At 49.1% G+C, this 24,798-nt stretch overlaps 1 protein-coding gene across 7 annotated transcripts in view; it reads right to left on the bottom strand.

The window, feature by feature from the left end:
- The window catches only part of Csmd2 (CUB and Sushi multiple domains 2), a 569,993-nt gene that overhangs the window by 108,262 nt on the left and 436,933 nt on the right, over positions 1 to 24,798 (bottom strand). For all 7 annotated transcript variants that reach the window (XR_010066645.1, XR_010066640.1, XR_010066641.1 and 4 more), the window contains 4 exons: positions 17,472 to 17,674; positions 10,856 to 11,047; positions 6,206 to 6,344; positions 2,175 to 2,362 (listed from right to left, as the gene is read on the bottom strand). Coding sequence is in view for 1 of the 7 variants with exons in the window: in XM_063288624.1 (XP_063144694.1) it covers positions 2,175 to 2,362; positions 6,206 to 6,344; positions 10,856 to 11,047; positions 17,472 to 17,674 (722 nt within the window). In the remaining 6 variants the exon portion in view is untranslated. The remainder of the gene's footprint in view (positions 1 to 2,174; positions 2,363 to 6,205; positions 6,345 to 10,855; positions 11,048 to 17,471; positions 17,675 to 24,798) is intronic.

The raw sequence follows: 24,798 nt of genomic DNA, 5'->3' as shown, positions 1-24,798 counted from the left end.
TTTGGATAGTAACCATCTGTGACATAATTTTACTGCCTACATTGTAGATAGTGTTCTAGAGGATAATAACTTGCCAAGTTCACAAATCAAGGAAGAAGTAGAGCTAGGATTTGGGTAATGCTGTCTGGGATAATTAAGGAAGAAGACGAAGTCAAAAGGAGACTAATGGAGCAGAAAAATGTGGATTGCCTGGGAGCCCAGAATACCGTCCTGACTATTAATAACCTCTGAAGAGCACAGGGTATTTGATACACGCCAGGCACCGTACCAACGGCTTCAATGCACAGGTTCATTGAGCTTTGTAGCTTGGCTGTGTGGGAATTTTCTTGCCATTACTTTACGGATGAACAAGTGGGGATTTTGAGTGGTTAAATAACCTGCCTAAGGTCATCTGATTGCTAGGTAGTAAACATGAATGTTCAATCCAGTTAACTGGCAGGCTATGCTCTTGGCCAGGCAAGGACCGCAGTCATCTTTGTGAGGTTTTATTAACACATGGTTATGCCTACTCCTTTATGCTCTGCCCCTTGGTGTTATAGCATCCAAGGGCAGAGCTGAGTGCCTGTGTCAAACAGACCCAAAACACACTGTGTGTGTGTGTGTGTGTGTGTGTGTGTGTGTGTGTGTGTGTTATATGCACATTTGTGTGTGGCATGTGTACACACTCGTGTGTGGGTATATACCAGAGGAAGACCCCTGGTATCCTACTCTACCATGTTCTGCCTTGTTCTCTTGAGACAGTGTCTCCTGTTGATGCTGAAGCTAGTTTGGCATCTAGCCAAGCCTTAGTGCTCCTCCTGTCTCTGTCCCTCGATGCATTGGGGTCATAGGTGCGTATACAGCCCTGCCTGGTGGATGCTGGGATCTGAACTCAGATCCTCATGCTTGCCCTGTATATGTTCTTACCCACTGGGTCGTCTCTCTGACACCCTGGGTTTTATGTGGGTGCTTTGGGATCCAAACCCAGGTCCTAATGTATGCAAGCTTTTTCCTAAGCCAACTCCACATTGTGCCCCCACCATACCCCAGGTGAATTCTCAACACATGCGTATGCCCATTCTTTTATGTTTTGTCTATGGTCATTTTAGCTCTACAAGGACAGAGCTGAGAAGCTATGACAGGGAAATATTATCTAAATATTTATTATTTCTGACCCCTATTTATCCACTGGCCTAACTCCAAAAGTGAATGGCAGAACCAGAAGGCTAACGAGACGCCATCAGATGGTAACCAGTCTATGACAGAACGCCAGTGTTGAAGCACTAGGAATTTAGATTTGCACAGGCTACCCTGTCTATATGAGCTGGGATAGTTTGGCTTTGTGTGCATGTCCCGGAGGTTGACAATGGGTATCCAATATGTTGAGCTGCTGGTGAAACCTTTTAGAGATGGTGCCTCCTTGGAGGTAATCAGAACATGGGGTCGCTGCCTTTGAAAATGATTAAGGTAATTTCAAGGGCCTCTGAGTTATAGTGGCCAGTTACAGACACAGGAAGACTGGCTCCCGAGTCTTTCCAGCCATCTGTCCTCTGTCTGGCCATGTAAGGCCATGTAATCTCTGATTCATAGGTTCTCTCCACTGAGGTTCTGTTCCCTCTACCTCTCAGAGAGGTCAACCAGAAGGCCAGATTCAATCTTTGACTTTCAGCCTAAAATGGTGAGCTAGAGAAACCCCTTTTTCTTTTAAAGGAACTAAGCCTTGAGTATTTGTTATAGCAACAGAAGATGGAGTAAAACACGGTCAGTTTCCCAAGATGTTCGGAGATTCTGGCTGAGGCCTAAGGAAGCCTGAGATTCAACATGAATCCTCACAAGGTGGGGGAATGACTGGGAAGGTGTTAGCTGGCACGTACTGAGAGAGATTATGAGAGTGAAGTAGAATTATAAATGAGCCTTATAGAGAATAGAGAAGATAGAGTGATTTGAAAACAGAAGGAGGATGACAGAAAAAAAATAGAAAAGAAAAAGAAAAAAATGGTACCTAGCTCTTTTAGCCCTGGGGTATGTAAATATGTAAGACTCAGCCATCTGGGGCGGGGTGTGTCACAGGGGAGATAACTATTCTTCAGGGTCTCTGTGGTCTAGTCTGTTACCTTCCCTTCTGTACTATGTTGCTGCTTCTGGTTAAGCCCATTGGCCCCCCCGCTTGGAGCTCTCTACTACCAGGCCCTTACCTGTGTAGTCAATAACGAAGCCAGCATTGCTCACAGATGCGTCGCTGCGGAAGGCGAGGAAGAGGCTGTTGCTGCTGCTTTCAATGCGGCTGGGGAGCTGTGAGCCATAGAAGCTTCCTATGAGAGGGCTGAGGGAGTCCCGTCCATCGTAGATGTGAAGAAAATCATAGCCAGGCTCCAAGTTAAATCTGGAGAATAAAAGTATCCCATACCCACCCCCGACTGAGGTCAAACAGGGGTTGGGCTGGGGCCTCCCAGAAAGCAAGCCCAGCATCGCATGGTACCCTCCCCACAAAGACTGAAGAGGATGAGGCTCTAGTGACATTCTGGTTGGGAGAGAGATTACAAAATGTGGTTTGAGGACACAGGAGTAAGATTCTAGTCAGCGAATGTTCTCAATTCTGTAGCCAAAGACTTTAGGCTTTGCTCATGCAGGAGGGAAAGCAAGTTGCCAACTCCAGGCAGGAAGGAGCAAAGCTGGCAGGTATGAATCCAGGGCGCTTGCCTGATTTCATTGTTCTGCTGCCATACTGTTTTGTACTGACTTTTCTAAGAGCACGGAACTATCCAGGGAGCCATCTCCAGTAAGAAGGGACCTGTCACCAGGAAAGGCCTTGTTTTCTACCTCCATCCCATGCCAGCCATCTTCAGAATTTGTCACCACCTGGGTCCTAGCATCACCTTCAGATGTCTCTCCCTGAGCAACCTGACCCTAGTGTGGGATGAAATCCATCGTAATGGAGAACAGGAGTTCATGGATATAATTTATCCCTGTGGGGCATCTAAGCTTTTGATATGGTGACATGATGTTGTCATCTGCAAATGTGTCAGGCCACATTCACAGCTATGGTGGGACACAGGAGGCCCATAGGCTGCAGGATGGATGCACCAGCCTAGAGAGAATGAAATAGAAAATGACAGATAGGAAGAAGTGGAGTCTAATGCTCTGTGTGTGTGTGTGTGTGTGTGTGTGTGTGTGTGTGTGTGTGTGTGTGTGTATGCATGTGTGTGTGTTAACTGGCTCACTCCTCCTTTTGGAACTCTGCTTGGTGTAGTTAATAACTCTAAATGTTGGCCTGCTCTCTAATGCAGGATTCTGCTCTTGAGCATGTGTCAAAAATGGCAATTTTTACTAAATCAAGTGTAAAGAGATGAAAAGAGCTGACATGTAAATGTGCTTTCGGAAGACAGATTTCTGATGCAAAGGCACCCCTGGAATGTGGCAGGGACACTGAAACGGACCATTCAGTAGGACTGAGAATGAAGTGGCCCTTCTACCCTTTCGCCAAGACAGGTGGTATAGAGCGGGGCCACAACCTGGCTAGGGTTGTGGCAAAGAGGATAGTGTGTGAGAAGGGAAACAGAGGGGGTGTCTAGGAAGCAGACGTGTGTCCTCTATACATGGAGTCCTCTCACCCTGGTGTTGACTGCAGGGCTGCCTTCTTTTTCTGAGTGACATGGTCTCCTTATTCTTTCAAAAGTCTTCAGAGAAAGGCTCTGGCTGAGTCTGTCTTGGTCACAAATTATGGAATGACTTCTTATCCATCCATCCATCCATCCATCCATCCATCCATCCATCCATCCATCTATCTATCTATCTATCTATCTATCTATCTATCTATCTATCTATCTATCTATCTATCTTTTTGAGACAGTTTCACATTGCTGCCTAGGATGGCTTTGAACTCTTGAACTCATTGCGATCCTGCTTCAGAACTGGGCATGCAGGCATGAGCCACCATACCCTGGGAGAACCAGCATTTTTCTGCTTGTATCTCTTCCTACCCTCTTCACGTCATTGAATTTTTATCTGAACCCTCTCAGGATGCCCAGCACCATGTCTGGTGCCAAGGACAGGGGACATGCTAGACCTACGCCTTGCCTTCCAGAAAGAGCGAGCGCTGGAAGCAGTGGGTTCTCTGCTAACACAATGGGCACCACGTTGGTAGATTGTCACTAGCTGTTTGAGCCCACTGAGCAGCTGACTCTCAAAGTGGGGATGCATCCCCACCTCCACATTTCAGATCCAAGCAGATGTGGCTCGAAGTGTCCTCTAAGTCCATTCCAGGAAGGAGTGGGCTTCCCCTAAATCTGTGACTGGGAGGGCAAAACAGTGAAGACCCTGGGGGTAAAAATCTGTGTCCTTGAGAACACCCAGCTCTTCTCAAGGGGCAACGTTTTCAACAGAAGTTACTGTTGTTTATCCAGTTATATAAAAGTGGGAAAGAGAGGTCAGAAATCTAACCGCACCAAGTTCAGCCATGGGATGCTCCCCTGTTTGCCCAGGGAGCAAAGCTCACCTGGTGCCTGCAGCTGCCTCAGCTTCCTTGGTAGGTTTCTGTCTGATGTTGTGGGTGTCTGACTGGATGATGCTATCTCTATCTGCTGCCATTTCTTCTTTCACTTGAACATCTCACCAGAAGGGACGCTCTGTCCTGCCTGGGACAGGCTCCATTTGGAACTTCAGCTGGCAACCTTAAAAGGGCTTCCCAGTTGACGTCTGCTGGCCACTCTGAGCACCTGACTTGACCACAGTTTGCTCTCTCTCTCTCACTCCTTACTTATTCTTTTACCTTGGCTTGCTGCACACTTAATAAAGTTGCTCGTTCAGAACAAACAACAGGGCTACCGTAGGTCACGCTCCTGAGTGCACAGAATGGTCGACAGTGTGTAACATAGAGGCTACAAAATGCTCCAGTCTCCAGGGAGGGTCACACTCAGGCTTTCATGGTGGTCCAGCCTGAGTTTATCCCAGGTAATGAGATGACCCTCAGCAGTGGGACAAGGAGGGGAAACAAAGTCATTGGGAGGCAGAAGGAGAAGTGAGATAGGCATGAGCGAGTCTTTGAGACTCAGGAAACCACCAGGTATTCGGTCTGACTGGAGCTCTGGACACAGGGCGGACGGTGGCCTGCTTGGAGAGACGGATGTGTGTCAGGCTGTAGAAGCCAAACTCAGAAATTCAAACTCACTTACAAGGAGGATAGATTTATTAAGGGATAAAAAAGGGGGGCCACCTATTTGCTTCTTTGTTTTTAAGTTGCCTGTAAGAGAAAGTACTCTGGGAGTTACCTTGTTAAGTTACCCTGGAAGGCTAGACGGGACAGAATGGAGACTAAGACAACATTGCATAAAGGGTCAAGCCAAAGCAGGAGGGAGGAGGATGAAGACAGAGGTGTGGGAATTCGGTGGCACGTGTGCATACGTACCACACAGTGGTCACCTATACCATACACCATACAGTGGTCACCTTTGGACATTGTTCCTCAAAGAGTTGTTCACCTTGTTTGTTGAGAGAGAATTTCTCACTAGCCTGAAGCTTGCCAAGTGGGCTAGGCTGGGTGCCTCAGACAATGGCCTGTCTCTGCCTCCCCAGTGCTGGGATTACAAGCATGTGTCACCATGCCTGGCCTTTTAAGTTCAGAGCCTTAGTCTTGTGTGGCAAACACTGACTGAGCCACCTCCCCAACCCATGCTGGAGTCTTTTATCGGAAAAGTTCCTAGTGGGACTGTTGGGGCAGCAGCCAAGCTTTAGTGGCCTGCGGGGCACTGGAGGGAGGAAGCAGGAGGGAGATAGGGCAGATCTATGGAGGACTGCCTGTGAATGGAGTGGAGGGGAGTACACGGGTTAGGTGGAAAGGTCGGGGAGAATGGCAAAACACCGGGATGGAGACCAGGATGGGGTGAGGCACTGGGGAGAGAGCCATGCACTGTGGTGAGACACTGGGGAGAGGGCCATGCACTGTGGTGGGACACGGAGACCCGGGTTAGGGCTCCTTTGTGATTAGCAGCTGTGAAAGTAGGAGAGAGAGAATGTTAGCTGCTTCCGAAATTATTGCGAGGGCACTGCAGACACAGCCCAGGGCGGAGAAGAGGGCCGATGGGTGCTGGAACCCCTTCCCATCTCCACCTCTTTTACCATTGGACCCGAGAACTCTGCCACACACCTTTGAGGACTCACCTGGCCACCCAGGTCCTCAACCCCCAAGGTCTCAAAACCCCTGGTGTCCCGCCCCGGGAAAGGTACATACGTGTTAAATACCAGGGCGATGACGTAGTCTGGAGAGACGGTCACTTTCCAGTCACACTCCTTGCCTGGTGGGTAGGGTTCTGGGTAGTTTGGTGACAGAATGACTCCTGATGGTCCAGTTAGGTCTCCCCCACAAGGAGCTGAGGAGAGGAAAAGGCAAGGAAAAATCTGTCCCCTTTCTTTGGTCCACTTAAAAGTCGGCTATTTTTTTACTCTGCACGTTTCACCTCAGTAAAAAACAAACAAACAAGCAAACAAATAAAAACCCCATTATTGTTGTTGAGACCGGGCCTTGTGTAGCCAAGATTGGTCTCTAATTTGCCACCTAGTGAAAGATGATTCTGAATTCCTAATCTTCCTGCCTCTACCTCCCAAGTGTTGGAGTTTCAGGTGTTATCATTCCTCATTTGACATGATGCCGGGGACTGCACCAGGGCTCTGTGCATGCCCAGGCAAGCACTCTATCAACTGAGTGGAACCTTCAGCTCTCAGTAAATTATCTTAAAACAAAACAAAAGCAAAAAACTGGTTCTTCCTGGCCGTGACTTTAGGGAAATTACCTAACCTGCATATTTTCCTTTTGTCTTAAAAGGAGGTGACGTCTCCCTTAGGGGGTGTCTATGATGCTTAGTGGGGAGGTCTCACGGTCAAAATGGCATTACTATTGTCTTTCAGTCATACTAAATACGTGACATCTTCCCACTGTCTTATGAATCCAGGAAAGCCTCCTGGGTATTCACTGCGTCTTCCTTGTGTGGGATATCACGGGGAGTGGAAAGCACCACCATGTTTGCCTGCCAAGCACGGTTGGTCATCTTGGCTGCCAGTTCTGCTGGCATCTGCTTGGATCCCAGATGCCTTCCAGCCTCACTCCTCGCCTAAGGATGAGTACGCACCTCGTCAGGACCGATATGGTGCGGTCCCTCATGAGTCCACAGTGGCCACCCTCTCCTGTGCTGGTGGACTTCTCAACAGAGGGGGAGGGGAGGGTGGCCAGGGATCTAGCAAGCTATTTTCCCAGGGGCCTCCTTCATCCTCTACAGGTCTCAGGCACCTCACTGCATCCTGGGCAGGGCTGTGGTACAGGGCGCTGAAAAGGACAGATGCTGGGTGCATAAAGAGTCAAGGGCAGAATGCTGGTGGACAGTGGGCAATGGCTTCATTTGGAAACCAGGGGCACTGTCAGAATCAACAGTGGATGGTGGGCCAGTTAGAGTGCAGGGGGCTGGAAGAGGTGACCAGCATATCCAAGACGGGCACTATGGTTGGGGAGGGGACCAAAGGGTGTAGCGGAGGGTCAAAGGGTTGGCCAAAGAAATAGCTCCTGGCTTGTACCAGAGATGAGCTGTTGCGTTGCTTGTGGACACATTGTTGAGAAAAAAAGCTAAAGTCCCCATCGAGACCACAGAGGCCCTAGTATAGGTGAGTGTTAGCCTGGAAGACTCATGAACAGAGCATCTTTTTCCATGGAAAGACACATCCTGTGAACCATGTTGAGTCCATGTGGGCAGGACGTGTGGCCTCAGATGAAGTGTTCCGTCGTGCAGTCTGACAGTGCAGCGAGCTGAGGGCGAGGATGGAGACTGCTCTCTTGGGCTGTACACAGTGGGGAAACTGAGGCCCAGAGAGGTGAAGTAATTCACCTTGTCACTTTAAGACCCAAGTCTGAACTTCCTGGCTCCCGAGTCTATCTCCTCCTCTGAAGGAGTATAGGATGACCTCCAAAACGCAAGTGGTCCTGGGAGAGAACAGTGTAGCCCACTCTAGGCTCACAGGAGAAGCCCAGGTATGATGGAGTTTCCCTTAGCTGACCCCCCACTGTTTGTTCTCTTTTACTGAACATCCACCTGAGCACAGGGTTGTGCAGGGGGCAGCTGATTAGAGCCACAAATCTGGGCTGTGACGTCCTATCGCAGGGAGTGGGTTTGCCAGAGTCAGTCTGGAATGTAGAAAGGCGGTGTCCCAGCCTGGGTGTGTGGGGGTTATTCTCCGTTATGTCACGATTCTGGGTCAGGATTCTGGCTTCAATTGCTCTCTGCCAGCTTAGGTCAGGAGTCTCTCTCAGACTTCTGTATGCAGGGTGAGTGTAGGTGTTCCTAAAATCCCCCCCATTGCTCTTCTGCTGGGTCCGAAGGCAGCCCCGGAGGGGAGGGTCAGGATTTCACATCTCAGCTTTGACATGGCTTTTGCCGCAGGTGACCCCACGGCACCCCTTGTGGAGAAGCCAGACTCAGACCCTACCAGAGCTCGAAGCTCATGTGCTGACTGGGATCGGGGCTAGCTAGGCTGGCATCCATCACAGACAACATTGGACAAATATTTGCTTCCTTTCTTTGTTTCTCTCCTGTAAGGCAGGGCCATCAAGGCCAGCGAGCTCTACTCGTGGCAGGCTGCCAAGGAGCTGGAAACGAGGGGCTCATCACTGGGATTTCCAATCTGTTTGTGAGAGGAGGCACACTCCCTGAGGCCATGTGCGGAAGAGTGTGCTCTGAAAGCTGAATTAACCTCACTGGCCTGCTCAGTGCCCAGCTGTAGCCTGTCAGCCCAGCCCAGCCCAGCCCTTCTCAGGGTGCTGGTGCAGGACATGCTCTTCTGGAAAGTATATTAAAAGGGTCGCAGCCTTGTGGGACAGAGGACACTGAAAGGGGGCACAGAGGCCTCTGGATGCTTCTCAGCAGAACCTTTCCCCACCCTCGACCCCCGTCATGGGATTCTGGCTCTAGGAGAGGGGGCCCACGGATTTGAAATACCAACAAAGAAGGCCATCGGGTATCTTGTCTCTCTCTCTAGAATGCCACCAAGGAAATTTATATTTTCCCTCACAGGCTAAGACTTGAACAATTTCTCCAGTGAATAGCAGATCCTCAGCCTGTACTTGGGTCTGATTGCCTGCACACCCTGCTTCTTCACAACACTGAGCTAGTTCTAGGGTCCCTGGTTTGTGAGCCAACCCCATTTCTATCAAGGAACTGGACTCCATGTCTTGCTTTCGGCACCAGATCCCAGAGCTGGGGCAAGGCAGGACCAGGTCTCAGATATCAGGGTGGCCCTTACTGTGAAAACTTCCAGGGTGAACACAGCTGTGAGGGGTCTCAGGATGTCCCCTAAGTCTGTCTTTAGCAGGGAGGCATATCGGTGGTGGGAAAGCAGGGGTTTTGTGCTCAGCCTGGCGTGGGGGGGAATTTTGGCTCTTGAGTTTCTTAGCTTTGCAATTTAGGACAAGATATCCAAATTTGTCTATTTTGGTTTCTGTAGCTATAATGAGGGAATGGTGCTAAATTCAGAGGGCTGCAGGGAAAAGCTAAATGGGGTTATCTAAGCAAACATCTAGTGTGAGCCCAGCACATGTTCGGACTCATTGGCCATCGTCCCCCTCCCCTTCCCTTTTTTGACACAGGGTTTCTTTGTATACATAGGCCTGACCATCCTACAGATCAGGTTGGCCAAAAACTTAAATGGGATTTGCCTGCCTCTGCCTGAGTGCTGGGATTAAAAGCAGACACCACCAACGCCCAGCTGGTTTCGCTGCTCTTTGGTGTCCACTAGCCATGGGCACAGCCACAACTGAGTTCATCATTTCACACAGGGAGAAGAAGAGCCACGAGCATGTGAGCACCTGGGGCATGTGAGCACCTGGGGCATGTGGTACACCTGGGGCATGTGGTACACCTGGGCCATGTGAGCACCTGGGGCATGTGGTGCACCTGGGGTATGTGAGCACCTGGGGCATGTGGTACACCTAGGGCATATGGTGCACCTGGGGCATGTGGTACACCTAGGGCATATAGTGCACCTGGAGCATGTGGTACACCTGGGGTATGTGAGCACCTGGGGCATGTGAGCACCTGGGGCATGTGGCACACCTGGGGCATGTAGTGCACCTGGGGCATGTGGTACACCTGGGGCATGTGGTACACCTGGGGCATGTGAGCACCTGGGGCATGTGAATACTTGGGGCATGTGAGCACCTGGTGGCTAGTGACCTTCTTCCTGCCTTACCTTACTGCCTCTGCCTCACTTTTCTACTTCTGCCTTCAAATCCCCCTACCTACCTGTCTCAAGTAGCTGAGGTGGGGGAGGATTATGGAGCCCCTTCCTTTATAAGCAATGTGACCTTGAGCCTTATTATTATTATTATTATTATTATTATTATTTACCCTTCATCTGTTGAATGGGGAGATTTTAAGACAAAGGGTAGATATCAGGAACCCTGATCCAGGCAGTCAGCAATTCCCTAAAAGAGGGAGAAAAGTGTCTTTTCTTTGCCCCTGGAATCTGCTGGTCTTCTGACCCGGGATGACTCATCCAACCTAGACAATGGGCTGGAGACAAGAGGACAACTCTGCCTGGCTCAGAATTCTTTGAGATCATCTTTGAAAGATCATTAGATGTACATGGGTGCATGCATTGGATGTATGTGTATTTGTGTGTGTGTGTGTGAGCATGTCTGTTTGTCTACCCGTGTCTCTCTGTGTATGTCCGTGACTGTGTATGCATGTTTGCATGAGTGTGTGTAGAAAGCTGGGTTTTCTGTGTCATTCTCCTGTACCGTTCTCCGGGCCCCAGGCTCAGAAGGCAGCTGCCTGCTGAGTAGAAGAGCCTGGTGCCCAGAACCCCAAGACTGGAGCAGAAGCCCGACGCTGCTCCGTACCAATGCACGTGGGCGGGCTGGGCTGCCAGAAGAATCTATTCTGGATCTTCACACAGCTGATCTCTGCGCTTCCCTGCAGAGCATAGCCCGGGTCGCACTGGAACACTGTGGTGTCACCGGCTTCCCAGCTGTCGCCGCTCCGACTCCCATTCTGTGGGACTCCAGGGTCGTTGCAGGAGGTTGCTGTGGACACTGAGGCAAGAGAACAGAAGAGGGGGTGGAGCTGACTCAGTGTCTGGCAGCCTGACGGCCAGGCTCACACCTCATCAGCTCCGCTGATTATCACTGCTGTTGACAGTGACCACTATGGTGGAGCCATGTCACTGTATCCACCACCCCGACCCATTTATATCACCATCACCGCTGGACCAACGACCTCACTGTGACCAGTGGGCAACTGGCACAGGGGTTCTCAACCTGTGGGTCGCGACCCCCTTGGGTCGCACATCAGATACCCTGCATATCAGATACTTACGTTATGGTTCATAACCGTAGCAAAGTTACAGTTATGAGACAGCAACAAAATACTTTTGGTTGGGGGTCACTACAACATGAGGAGCTAAATTAAAGAGCCGCAGCATTGGGAAAGTTGAGAACAATTGATCTAGCTGGAGGTATACTTTAAAAGCTTGGTTGTATTGTTATAAGTGCTGAATTGAATTACGTTCACAAATACTACCATTGTTTCACAGACAAAGCTTTGCTCTCTAATACCCGTGATCAGTCTTAACTGGGGGAATAAAGTTTAAACGCCACAGATCTAAGCAAAAGAGTTTGGGAAGGGTTTGGGGTTGGCCTGCTAGGATTGCCCATTAGGGTCACAGGAGTCTGCTGAGAACAGTTCTCTCCCTATGTAAAAATAGCCACGGACCCTTTAGACCTGCCCCATGTTTAAGAAAACATCAGATATTTGTAGCCAGTGGCAGAGCTGAGCTCAAAATTAACCTAAGAGGGAGGTCTATATTAAAAACTCAGAATGGGGGCTGGACAGGTGACTTGGGGGCGAGAGCACAGAGAGCCCTTGGGAAAGCCGTGTGGCCATGGCAGCTGGCCTAGAGTCCCAGTACTTGGGAAGTGGATCAAGGGATCTCTGAGACACGTTGACTAGCTACAGTGGCTGAATTTGGATGCCTTGGGTGCAAGGGAGATTCTCAGCAAGTAAAATGTAGCGTGATCCTGAAGACACAGAAAATCAAACCCTGGCCTCCACGCCAAGCCAGACATGCACGCACATTATATGTGTGAAGACACATTTATGCATGCACGCCAAGCCAGACATACATGCACATATATGTGTGAAGACACATTTATGCATGCACGCCAAGCCAGACATACATGCACATTATATGTGTGAAGACACATTTATGCATGCACGCCAAGCCAGACATACACGCACATTATATGTGTGAAGACACATTTATGCATGCACGTCATACAAGTAACATACATGCATGTGAAAAAATGGGGTCGGGGCTCGACAACGGAGGAGCTGTTTGTGAACTGGTGCCTAACTCAGTCTAATGGTTTATGGAGCAAGCAGGGAACGGAAGGGTGGAAGGAAGGAACGCAGGAGTAAAGGACTGGGTGAGGAAGGGAGTGTGACCCAAGGAAATTCAACCAATGTGGTGGCACGGCATCACCATCACCACTGGACCAATCCCTGGTGGGCGCGGTTGAGCAAATGGGCCAAGGAGAATGGTGCTGCTGCCACTGCTGGTGGCAGAGGCAGGGAGGTGACAGTGGGCATGGGCAAGGGCAGAGGAAGAACTGAGGTAGCCATCATAGCTTAGCTGCCTCCCCAACCCTGAGTAGAGGGCAGGACCTGTCCCTGTAGCATTTGGGCTGCAGATGCCAGGGGCAGGAATTTTCTGGAGATCCTGTTATTTACCTACAGCTCCCTACTCCCCAATTGGGAGACTTTTACTTTATACTCCAACCAAAGGATATACTGTGACCCAGAGTATACAATTCACATTGGCTTTTATACAAAAGCATGAAGCCTCCAAAAGATTCTGGACTGTCTATGCCTTCAATCCCCCGGGGGCGGGGGGGGGGGGATGCACCGGTTCTATCTTGTCACCAGAAATACGTCAGTGGCAATGGCCAAGGAGTGGCGGCCCCGGGAGCCTATCAGCAACATCATTCAATAAAAGATCTGTGACTGCATGGGATGCTACTTTTGATTCCATGACACCAAACACAGCGTCTGACAAACTACATCCCATAGGCAAATCTGCCTCTGCACTTCTTTCCACAAATAAAGCAATGGCCATTTGTTTACATGGTATCCTGCTTTCCTGCTTTGAAGGAAGGAAATGAATTGTAACAAGCCACATGGACCACAGAGGCTGAAAACCCTTCCAAGCCTGCTATGTGGTGTCTATCTCACTTTCTTTTCTTTTTTCTTTTTTATGTCTCCCTCCCTTTGTTGTCCCTCCCGCCTTTCTGCTTTTCTGCCTCCCCTTTCCCTTTTGAGAAAATGATCTGAGAGCTAAACCTCTGGCTTCTCCATGCTAGGCAAATACTTTACCACGCACGACCTTGTTTTGAATTTTACATTTTTAGACAGGATCTTACTAAACTGTGCAGACAGTCCTTGAACTTGACCTCCCAAGGCCTCAGTCTCTTGGGTGGCCCAGGATCATATCCTTGTGCCAGGCCTGGCTGCCATCCTATCTCAAGCCCTCCCCTTTTGAGGATGCTAAAACCGTCCCTTGTTTTTATTCACTTTAAACGATGCTCCATCGCTATGCTCCAGCCACGGTCCTAAGCATCTCCCCACATAGTTTGCCCATGCCCCTCCCCCCTCCTCGTCACAGGACCTTGTGCTTCTTCTGTCTGTCTGGAATGACTCTGCAGCAAGTCTGCTATGCCAGCTCCACACTACTTTTTACACAGCCTCCTTCACCCCCTTTCTGGGCTCACCCTTAACCCTCTCCTCTGGTTTCCATCAGAGTATCCTGTTCTGTTCTTATCCCAGCGCAATCTGTAACAATCTTGCTAATTTACTTGTTTGCATCCTCCTTGTCTGTCATTCTGGCATTCTCTGCCAATGCAGACAATTCTGCTCATCACTCTATCCCCAGGGTCCTCGGGACTCAGCCCCAGACGGTGCTTAGTAAATATTTGCTGGATAAATGAATGAATGAATGAACAGATCATCACCGTTTGACACTGGCTGGACTTATTTAGAAAGTCAAATAAGAATTATCTTCTGCCTTGCCAATTAAAAAAAAAAACAGACTTAGCTTTCATCCCCAGTGTCACGGGGTGCTGTACACATGTAAATGAATCCCTGGGAGAAAAACAGCTTTCGGTTCTGGCCGCACTCAGAAAGGTTATTTATATGGTAGGCAGCCGAAAGGCGATGATTGAGCACCAGGTTTGGGAAGCTTGGGCACATGGGTTTCAGTCCAGACTCTGCTACTTATTAACTCTATGACCTTGTGTGAGAAACCACAGGAGCCTGCGTCCGCGGCGTGGATAAACAATAGGGTCTGTGGCATCATGCTTCTGTGGAAACTCTTAAGAGATGATCTAGTGGGGAGCTTAGCTGCTGCCCGCTCCGTAGATGGCTGAGCTCATGCTGCCCACTCACCTCTTGCGGGTCTCATATTCTCTCTCGAATGCTCCTGGATTTGAGCGGCTTGCCAAAGCCTTCAGGGAAAAAGGCTCTATCCTCCTGGTACTGACAGGATGTTAGCTGTTGCACAGTCTTGTTTACTTAATAAAGTCAAGCTTGTGCTAATCGTCCCTGGCATTTCCGCCCAATCCCTCATCAAACATGCACTACCAGGTTCACGTGTGGTTAAGCCATCCCCTCTCCCAGGAGGAGTCCTGGTATTTGCTAACTGATGACAGCAACAGAAAAGGTGACCTTTCTTGAACCTCCGGCGTACTCAGAGCACAGGGGCCAGGCTGTCATGGCCTTTCTGGAGCCTGGGCTAGGTAGCTGTGATTACTCTGATCAGTGTAAGGTTGCCTAGGGAAACCCTGGGTATCATGGACCCCCTGATCCCCACACTCCTTCTGTGTGCTCATGACTTCATGTGTGGCAACACCTGCTGTACACATGGACTCCAGGGAGCCTGAGAGGTCTGGCCTGGCCTTCATACTTTAAGAGAGATGTGTGATGGCAAGAAGATGCCACTCAAGATAGGCAGGAGGGCTGGTATTGGCTGGTGCTAGAGAAACAGAAGGGAGATGCTTGGGGGTGCTGGAGGCTGCAGAGACTTATTCAGAATAGGGAGAGTAGGAAGCAACAGCTTTGGAGACAAATCTTGAAGAGTGACTCCTGGGAGCTGGGCCTGGGCAATGCATGATAAAGCTGCCAGAGTGAGCCTTAGGTGGTTCACACAGCAGAGTGCCTGGGGACCACCCTGTGTGGCTACAATGAGGATGCAGAGGAGTTTGGATGATGGGGATCTGTGGGATACTCATCTGCAATCCTGGACCCCTTTTTTTCCCCTTTTCTTCTTTTCTTTTTTCTTTTTCTTTTTGGTCAATTTTGTTTTAAGCCATTTCTGTCAGCGTGGGCACAGTCAGAGAACATGCCCGTGTGCTTTAATCATTCGTGTTGCTCCTTCCCTAAGAGAGTGCCCGGGAGTCTTCCACATTCTCCCCTCCGTATGCTGGGATTCTTCCCTTGCTTCCATTGCTCATTCCAGCAACTGCTAACTCTTGCTCCCTGAAATGCCAGTCTCCTGAGACGGCCTCAACAAAAGTCACTCTTGGTCAACTACATTTGGAAAGTGTGACTTAACAGACGTGCTTGGAGTTTACGAGGGGGTGAGCATAGGGTGTGAGCATAGGGTGTGAGCATAGGGTGTGAGCATAGGGTGTGAGCATAGGGTGTGAGCATTTGAAATGCTCTCAGACGCCACATTAGCATTACAGGTAACCTGCTCAGCTTTGCCTCCACCAAGCCTCTTTCCAACATGGCTGGATCACGCACACTTATTTTTTTCCAGTACCAATTAATATTCCATGGAGCTTCGGGAATAGACTGGAAGTGCCAAGCCAGAAGACTGCACATATGCTGTGGGGACAAGTTACTAAGTCCAGGGTCCCTCAGTATCCTGGAGGGACTTGTTCCAGGCATCCTCACAGCCATGAATACTCAAATCCACGGTGCTTAAGTCCCTTGTGTAAAAATGGTGCATATTGCCCACGTCATCCCTGGTGTATATTAAATCATCTGTAGATTACTTCTAATATTTAATATATAATATGCAGATAGCTATTATAGAATATTGATTGGGAATAATTATAAGAAAAAAAATCTGTATATATCCAGTACAGACGTGATTCCACCACACACACACACACACACACACACACACACACACACACACAGAGAGAGAGAGAGAGAGAGAGAGAGAGAGAGAGAGAGAGAGAGAGAGAGAGAGAGAATATTTTGCTCTAGGATTGGTTGAATCCATGAATACAGAACTCCCTCAGCCGCAGTTGCTCAGGAAGCTGAGAGACAGAAGAGAAAGCCAGGCGATTCTGAGTTCTGGGAAGATCGGCCAACTCAGAACCCGGGCATTTGAATATTGACAATTTGGGGCAGCTCTTTGTCATGTAGTTCCATAACCGGTCACTGCTGTGCACACTTAATTAAATAGCGATTACTGAGATCACTCTCACGCTTGGCTTGCAGTCCTTTCCAAGACCTGCACTCAAAAAAGAAGCATGGCCACTTTCAGAATTGAGCCCTATACAAAGCACTCTGCCCTGTGTCTTCCTCGACATCCCTCCATTCATGCCAAGGGACCACATCCTACCTCCAGAACCTACCCACTCTTCTCTCTCAATTTTCTTTGCACCCGAGATGTCTTATTCCCCTCCCCACCCTACTCAAGGTCCACAGAGTCTGGGGTCCAGCCTGCTAGTATCTGTCCACGGCCTGACCACTCCATCCTTGAGATATTCCTCAGCTACTTCTATTCATCCTTCAGGCATGAGTGTAGCTAACACCTTTTCTAGAACATTTTCCTTGATGGTCACAGTGCCCTTGGCAGCACTCTCCACTCATGTAATTCTTAGGACCCGAACATCTCCCAATCTGCTGGCTTTCCCTACCCAAGTAAGCTGGGCTTGCATGAAAATATTTTTATGAGCACTCAGGGGCACATGCATATATACACTGTGTGTGTGTATGGTGGGGTGGGTGGAGGGAACACATGTACATGTGGAGGCCACAGGCTAACCTCTAACATTATGCATGTATTGTTCTGAAGACTCTCTCCATCTTTTGTTTGTTTGTTTGTTTTGAGACAGAGCCTCTCATTGGCTTGAAATATGCTAACTAGTCTAGGTCAGCTGGCCAGCGTGTCCCAGGTATCCTGCTGGAACTACAACTATATGCTAACTTACCTGGTTTTAAAAAAAAAGAAAACAAACAAACAAACAGATTCTGGGGCTCCAACTTACGTCCTCGTGCTTGCGTGGCAAACATGTTGCTTCCTACTTCCTGAGCTATTTCCTTGGCCCCTCAGCACAGATATTTGAATAAACCACGAGCCAGATACAGGGCAGACGGCAATGTCTTTCCAAGGATAGAGCAATGGAAGGTGGGAGGGGATGGGGGTGCTGGCAGTGGGCAAGCACACACCTGAGAACTGAATGGCGAAGCCTTGCTTGCTGGTGAAGAAGTCCGTGCTGAACTGCAGGACGACTGAATTGAAGGTGCTGTGCAGGTCCTTGGGCAGCATCGAGCCGCTCAGCTCCTTGAGGAGAACCCCGCTTTCCACAGGTCCGTCCCAGATGCGTAGCACGTCGTGGACCTCTTCTGTGTCAAACACAAGGAAGTGGAGCCTGGACAGAGAGAAGAGACAGGCGGTCACTCCAGGTCCTACCGTTTTCTCCCAAGAACTTCCCATCAGGAGACGTCGGTCATCACAGCCTTGGAAGATTTACAGGGAGGAGGAGAGGCCTCGTCTGGAAGCATCATCACGCTTCCGGCTGGCTGTCTCCATCCACTGGAGCTGCCAGTAGTGGGGACAAGGGTGAGAGGGTATGCATTTGGTGGATGTGGGCATGGCCACACTCCATCCCCCCCTCGTAACTCACCACAGCCATCAGACCAAGCACCAGAGTATAAATCCTAGTAATTCTAGATTGAGAGGGAGCAAGAAAGGATATGATTCTTTTAAAACGTCAAGGAGGCTGGTGAGATAGGCTGAGCCGATAAAGATGCTTGCCACCATGCCTGAAGACCCAAGCTCCATTTCTGGAACCCTTATGGTGGATGCAGATTCTCTTCTGGCCTCTGCATGTGCTATGGTATACGGACATGGGTGCATGCGTGCGTGCGTGTGTGCGCACACATACGCACACGCAATTTTTTAAAAAAAATGGTTAGGTAAGGAGAACTACGGGGTCTCTCAGTGGCTGGCCAGCTGCAGGGGAGCTAGGGTAAGCCAGTAACTGGGTATCTCTGAGAGGAGTGCTAGAGCTGTTAGCTACAGACACTTTAGGGGATCTCTGCAAAGTGGTACTGGCCATACCAGAGTCGCAGTCTATATGGGGAGGCACATGTCACTTCAAGCTCTCAGCCCGGTAGGAACCTCGATTTATTTCAGACCAAAAAGGGTTTGGTAGCTGAGGTTACTATGGCTACAAACTTGGGCGGTATGACTCTATGTGTCCATTCCCGTTCACTTTGGGGATACACTGAGGCTTTGGAAAAGTGTCAGGGACAATTAAGAGGATTCCTGTGGACCTGAGCCCAGTTCCACCACCTACACCTGCAGCAGTCTTGTCACAACTACTGAGCCAACCCTGGTTCATTAGTATTATGCACGAAACCCCAGACATCACATAGGTGGCACTGCTCTCTACTGACATCGTTTTTTTTTCTCATCACTTGTTGCAGTCATGTTAAAAAATATATCTGTTTAAATTATAAAAACGAGGCACACACAAGGCAGAAGAGGCAAACAGCATGAGATGCTTTGAAAAATTTGAGGTCTCTCATACAATCAGCTGACCCTCCTATCCTTTCCACGTACTATTAGCACAAATCCTTCTAGACTTTTCGCAGTGTGCACGTACTCATACAGTTTTCCCCAGCATGGATTTAATCTTCTCTTCCCTGTTTTCTTATCCCCTCCACCTTTTGAGAGAGAGAGAGAGAGAGAGAGAGAGAGAGAGAGAGAGAGAGAGAGAGAGACTGAGTTGAATTCACTATGTAGCCAAGAGTGACTTTGAATTTCTGATCTTCTTGCCTCTGAAGTGCTGGGGCAACAGGTGTCTACCACACCCACTTTTGTGCGGTGCCCGGATTGAACCTGTGACTTCATTCATGCCAGGAGAGCACTCTATCCACTGAGTCAGACCCCTGGCCCTGGTTTTAGGTCACTTTTTTTCTTTAATGATACATTATGGGCATATATACCTACTTAATTTTTTTTCCTATAGAAATGGACAATCTAGTCCCAATTTCTCATTAAACTGTAAGAAACACACCTATATTGGTGGACCTTTTCTCACTCTGTTAATGTCTTGGCAGACTTATAGAAATAATAGTTTGGATGGGGCGGGGGAGGGGAGTAGAGTATCTAAGTTTTCCCTCTAATGAAGGTTGTAAAATTATCCTCTCCTGTGACTCCATCATTCTCAGTTCCCTCCAAACAGCATCGGACCGTACTATTCTCTGAAAACTCCCCCTCTTCAACACACCAGCTATTATAGTGTCGCAAATATATTCTGCATTAAAATACCCTCCCATCTGCTAGACGAAAATGGAACCTCACTGGTATTTTGAATTTAGATAATTTAGTGTTTTACATAACGTTGAAACTCTGCACACACAGTTCTGGGACATTTTTATCTCTTCATATTCTTTATCCATCTTCTTAATTGGGCTACTTATCGTTAAAAATTCTGTTTGCCCACCAAGCTCTTTGTTACTTCTACCTAAATTGGTTCCTGTTGTGGGATTATATTTTTCGATGCTAGTATTATGTGCTAGTGGCTGGTACCTTTTCTCACTTTAAATTTTGTTTATGGAACCCATTGCAGTAAGAAGTAACTTGAACACACTTATCTTTTCCAGTAAGTATACAGGGCCTCGACTTTTCTACCACGATTTAAAAATCCTGGTCACAGGACTGGCAAGATGCTCAGTGGGTCAGGGCGCTTGCTGCCAAACCTGAGGACCTGGGTTCAATCCCCGAGTTTGAGGGTAGAGAGAGAGCCAATCCCTGTAAGGTGTCTCTGCATGCATGCCGCAGCACACGTGCAGCTATGCAAACAAAAATAAATAAATGTAACACTTTACTTTTCTTTTTGAAAATGCTTAAACCTCTTGGGGTGACAGTAAGAGCCACAAGTGTCAGGGACACTCTTTGCTGAGGATGAGTGTGCCCCTGCACGTATGAACTCACAGGAGCCATGAGTCTGTGTCCAAGACCTGTACAGGGCTTGGCCATGGATGGGGCGCTCATGAAGACCGACCCCTAGTTGAGGAGCAGCAGCCAACTTTCATACATAAGCACTGCTAAGTGAACTAAGTCGATTAAAACAACAACAACAACAAAACAACAACAACAAAACAACAAAACAACAACAAAACTACAACAACAACAACAATGACAACTCAGCACAGGAAGTTGGGAAGGAGAAGCAATGTCAGGAGGTGCAGAACCGGAAGGGAGGGAACAGGGAGAATTTGATCAAAATACATTGTACGCATGGACGGCACGCTCGCACAATAAAAAAGAGATTCCTTTAAAAAGAAGAAGAAAAGAAAGCAAGAGCATGCTGAAAAAACTCCAAATTGTACTATTTTCCCTTGCAGTTCCCCTCATATTTTGGTATCCTAACACAGAGAGGTCCCCCTCAACCCCCTGCCCCAGTGTGCTCAGGTTCCGTCTCCAACTTACTCTGTCAGATCAACTCTACGGTACCAAGCTCCAAAACCAATGCCAGTGGGATTTCTATTGGAAACGGCTACACTGATTATGTTACAGAGGACAAACGTCTTCTTGACTAAGGTCCCCAGGTGTGAACAGACAGATAACTCGGTTCTGCTGCTCCTTTGCTAGTTGTCTTCTTTGCATACTTCTTGGATCCGCTTCTCAGCAATCTCTCTAAGTTTATGAGGTTTCAACTTGATTATAAATCAGAGCTCGCTTTAATCTCATAGTCTAGACGAAGGGTGAGTAGGACGTGAACTGGAGTTACCACAGTATTATCTCTCAGGCCAGATGTTGTCATTCATATCCTTTGACACTGCCCCCATGTCCTGGAGGAGGCAGTTATGGCGGAGGGCCTGGCATGGCCAGAGAAGACCTAGCCTTAATTAGTAGCATACATGAGGACCAAGGCCATGTTTGCTTTGTTCAGCCTAGCTAATCTGATGATCACACATAGCCGAAAGTTTCATATCTGTGAGGCTGAGAGGAAGGGGAGGGGCAGGAGGAGCAGGAGGAGGAGGAACAGAGGAGGGACTGGGGAGTCCTCTAAATGCACAACTAAATGGATAGAACGTCAGATTCCAAATGCGGGATGCCATTTTCCAACAGTTGCTGGAGATGCAAACACTCCTGCACACACCAGCCCGCAGGGGTGACAGACGCTGGTGGGAGAAGTGACAGGAGTCGCCGAGACAGGGTAACCTCCTTAGAACAGAGCACGTGTAGGACCTCTCCAACGGGTGACATTTAAGCAAGATGGCAGACTCAGAGGGAGCTGGCCACCTCGGAGCAGGCTGGGTTAAGAGGTGGCAGGCAGCGTCCTGCGGATAAAGGGCAGCATGTGCAAAGGCCCCAAATGGGAAGCTGCCCCGGGCGTCTGGGCAACCGAAAGGTCGGCATGGCTGTGGGGTGGCAGGCAGGGGCCAGGCTGGCTGGGACACTGTGGGTTGGGGAAGAAGTTTAGATTTTATTCTACTGGCTAAGGGAAGGTTCTGAAGGATTCTAAGCTGAGGCCTGAGTGGGTCTGGTTTGTATTTTAGGGTCATTTTTGCCATACTGGTGAGAACAGGTAGATATAGGAAAGAATAGAGACAGGGGCCTTAGCTGGGGGCCAGCAGCGACCCTTCTTATGATGGGGCTTGAACAAAGCCAGGAAAAAAGACTGATTTTGCCAAGTTATGCTCTTAGTGAAGATTTCCTTCATCTTAAGGAGATCAAAGTCTATAGGTGCCTATGGAGCTTCTGATCAATGGAGATCAGCTCAGGCCCCCAAACTTAGCCTATCTGGACTGCCCCCTGCAGGTGAGAGTGAGGCCCATCTGTTCGCTCTTAGTGGACGGGAATTGGTTTGAAGACCACATCCGTACTGTGACCCCAGGTGAGGAGGTATTGGGATGAGACGGCACCTCTCTCTCTCTCGATGGGTGTCGTGCCCATCCACATACATGCTTGCTTGTTTGGGCCATGGGCCATCTCTCAGGAAGAGGGATGAAGTGTGGTGTGCGTAACTGTCTTCCTTCGGAGATCTCAGGGTTCGCGGAGCTGACTCCGCCCCGGAACTTGCTGCTCACTGAGGGAGACACCGCAAAACACAGTAAAGTGTGTGGCGGATTGGTCCCGAAAGAATGCCACACACAAGGTGCTGTTAAAATGACACACGGAGAGAGTGCTAAGCCTTTGCAGACCATCTCCTTATGTGCTGGATTGCCCTGTCGGTGTTTCCAATAGCCTCATGGAAATCTGGTGGGTTAGGGCCTCATTTCTGTCACTTTGCAAAGATTTGGAAGTGAAGTTCTAAAGGGTCTGACTGACCAGCCAGCAAGGAAGGATGAGGAACCCACATGGAAACCAGGTCTTCCTGAGCCAGGTCTGCTAAGCCCTTTCCTTAACCTCACCTTCTAGCTCACAGATGGACGGCGAGCTTCAGGGTGTCTCTGAAGCAGTCTTAGAGGAAGAAATAAGACGGACAGAGAGGTGGTCAGGGATGAGAGTGCAGTTTATACAGATGCATGAAGGGAAGACAAGCCAGTTGCCTACCCGGGCCCAGGTACTCTCATTCCCCGCCACCCTCTTTGAGGGCCGGGGAGGTTTTCCAGACCAGACATCTGACCCCATCTGCTTCTGATCTCTATGCTCTACTACGGCCTGCGTCTAAACAGCCAGGAGGGCTCTGGACTGTTAGTGCAGAATCCCCTCTCTTACTCTCGGGGGAGTTTCCATGCAAATCCTTCTGGATCTCCTCAGTGCTCTGAGGCTGAAGGGAAACTGAAGACCTCAGGTTGCCGGGCACTGGTTTGCACAGTGAGAGCATGGATCCTTACTTCGGAGGGGAGTGTCATGTTCCTGAACAGCTGCTGGTAGGAGGGCTGGGGAATCACTCAGTCCCCAGATGAGAATGCAGCTTAACCCATCCTGGGGGACACGGAAAATGAACAGGAGTGAATCACGCTTGTTCTACGGAACATCCCGCCTCTGAGCCGTCTCAGAGCAGAGTCACTGCTATGCCGCCGAGATAGTGACAGAGGACTCTGGAATTAGAGCATCATGCTATTCAAAGAGCCAATGCTGGGTAGAGAGGTGGAGGCTCCAAGCCAGCAGGGCTGTTGGACGCTAGCTTTGAGGCTTTGGTTCTTGGGGTCCATTGGAATTCAATTCTCTTCAGAAACTGGGGAGTGGAACTGGGTGGGCTTCAGGACCCTGAAGAAGGGCTGTGGTCTTATAGGCCGGTGACTAGATTTTCGTTTTTGATGTAGACTTTTAGCCCAGGTTTCCCTCTTATGTGCCAAGTGACTTTGGATCAGGAACCCTCTCTGCGTTGTTTGCTGTGAGGGACTTGCTAGTGGACTGCTCGGCTTCCAGAACTGCGAGTCACAAGTATTTGTTACCCGTTGTCCTTCGTCTGTGCAGCTTGTGGCTGGCACTCGGTGTCACGCTTGGCTACTTTTCTTTCAGAACTCTGTCTCCGTCACGTGTTCCCTGTCAGCCTCAGACTCTCTGGCTCATCTCCTGTGTGGTTGCTTTTTATTTCTTGCAGGGCAACTGCTGCCACTGTGGGTCTTCATTGTGATGATGTCACTATTTTCTTCACCTCCCTGATTGGCCGCCATGGCTTCTCTTCTCTCTCAGGAGCTCCTCTCCTCCATTAACCTGGCCGTCTCCACATCTTATAATGGAACGACACAGGTGAGCGCAGGGTCCGTTAGAATACCCGCTGTCTATTCTGTTTTTATTTTTTTGACACCCTGGGGTGGAATCAAGGGCTAAGTACCCTAGTTAGCATGAATTATTAACGCGACACAGCCTAGAGCCATCTGAGAGGAAAGCCTGGATGGACTGAAGGCTTGCCTAGATCACACTGGCCTGCAGGCGTGTCTATAGGCATCTGCCTTGGTTATTAATTGATGCGGGAGGGCTCAGCCCATCGTGGCTGGCACCATCCCTAGGCAGGGAGTCCTGAGCTATAAAACAAAGCTAATTAAACAGAAGCTCGTGAGTGAGCTAGAGAGCAATCCAGAAAACAGTTTCTTGCCTTAAATTTCTGCCCTGATTTCCTTTAGTGCTAAGCTGTGACCTGGAAGTGTAAGCCAAGTAAACCCTTCCCTCCCCAAGTTGCACTTTAGCAGAGCGTTTCATCACGGCGACTGCAACACCAGGCAAGTGTTTTGCTACTGAGCTATAACCCCAGTCTTGGTTTTTTTATATTCCTTCCTGTCACCTGGAGTATTAAAAAAAAAACTAACAAAAAAAACTTTATTTAAAAAAATGGTCCTGTTTCTTTAGAAAAACGGTTACTTTTCCAGTGCATGCTATTCTTTACAAAACATCCCGTGCGTGTGTCTCATTTGTGCATTATTATTTTTTAATCTGTCGTTTTGAAGGGAGAGATCGGCTACGGGTCCAGTGTGCCAGCCAAGAAGGCAGGTGGTGCTAATTCCCCTGAGAGACGTTAGAATTCACGCCTGGGATCATAGGCTGGCAGCCCAGAACAGGGTGTGTTCCGGCTAATTCAGCTACTCAGGG

Source organism: Rattus norvegicus, chromosome 5, assembly GCF_036323735.1.
Source record: "Rattus norvegicus strain BN/NHsdMcwi chromosome 5, GRCr8, whole genome shotgun sequence".
NCBI lineage: Eukaryota > Metazoa > Chordata > Mammalia > Rodentia > Muridae > Rattus > Rattus norvegicus.
Note: the sequence above shows the minus strand (reverse complement) of the source record. Positions and strands in the feature narration are given on the sequence as shown.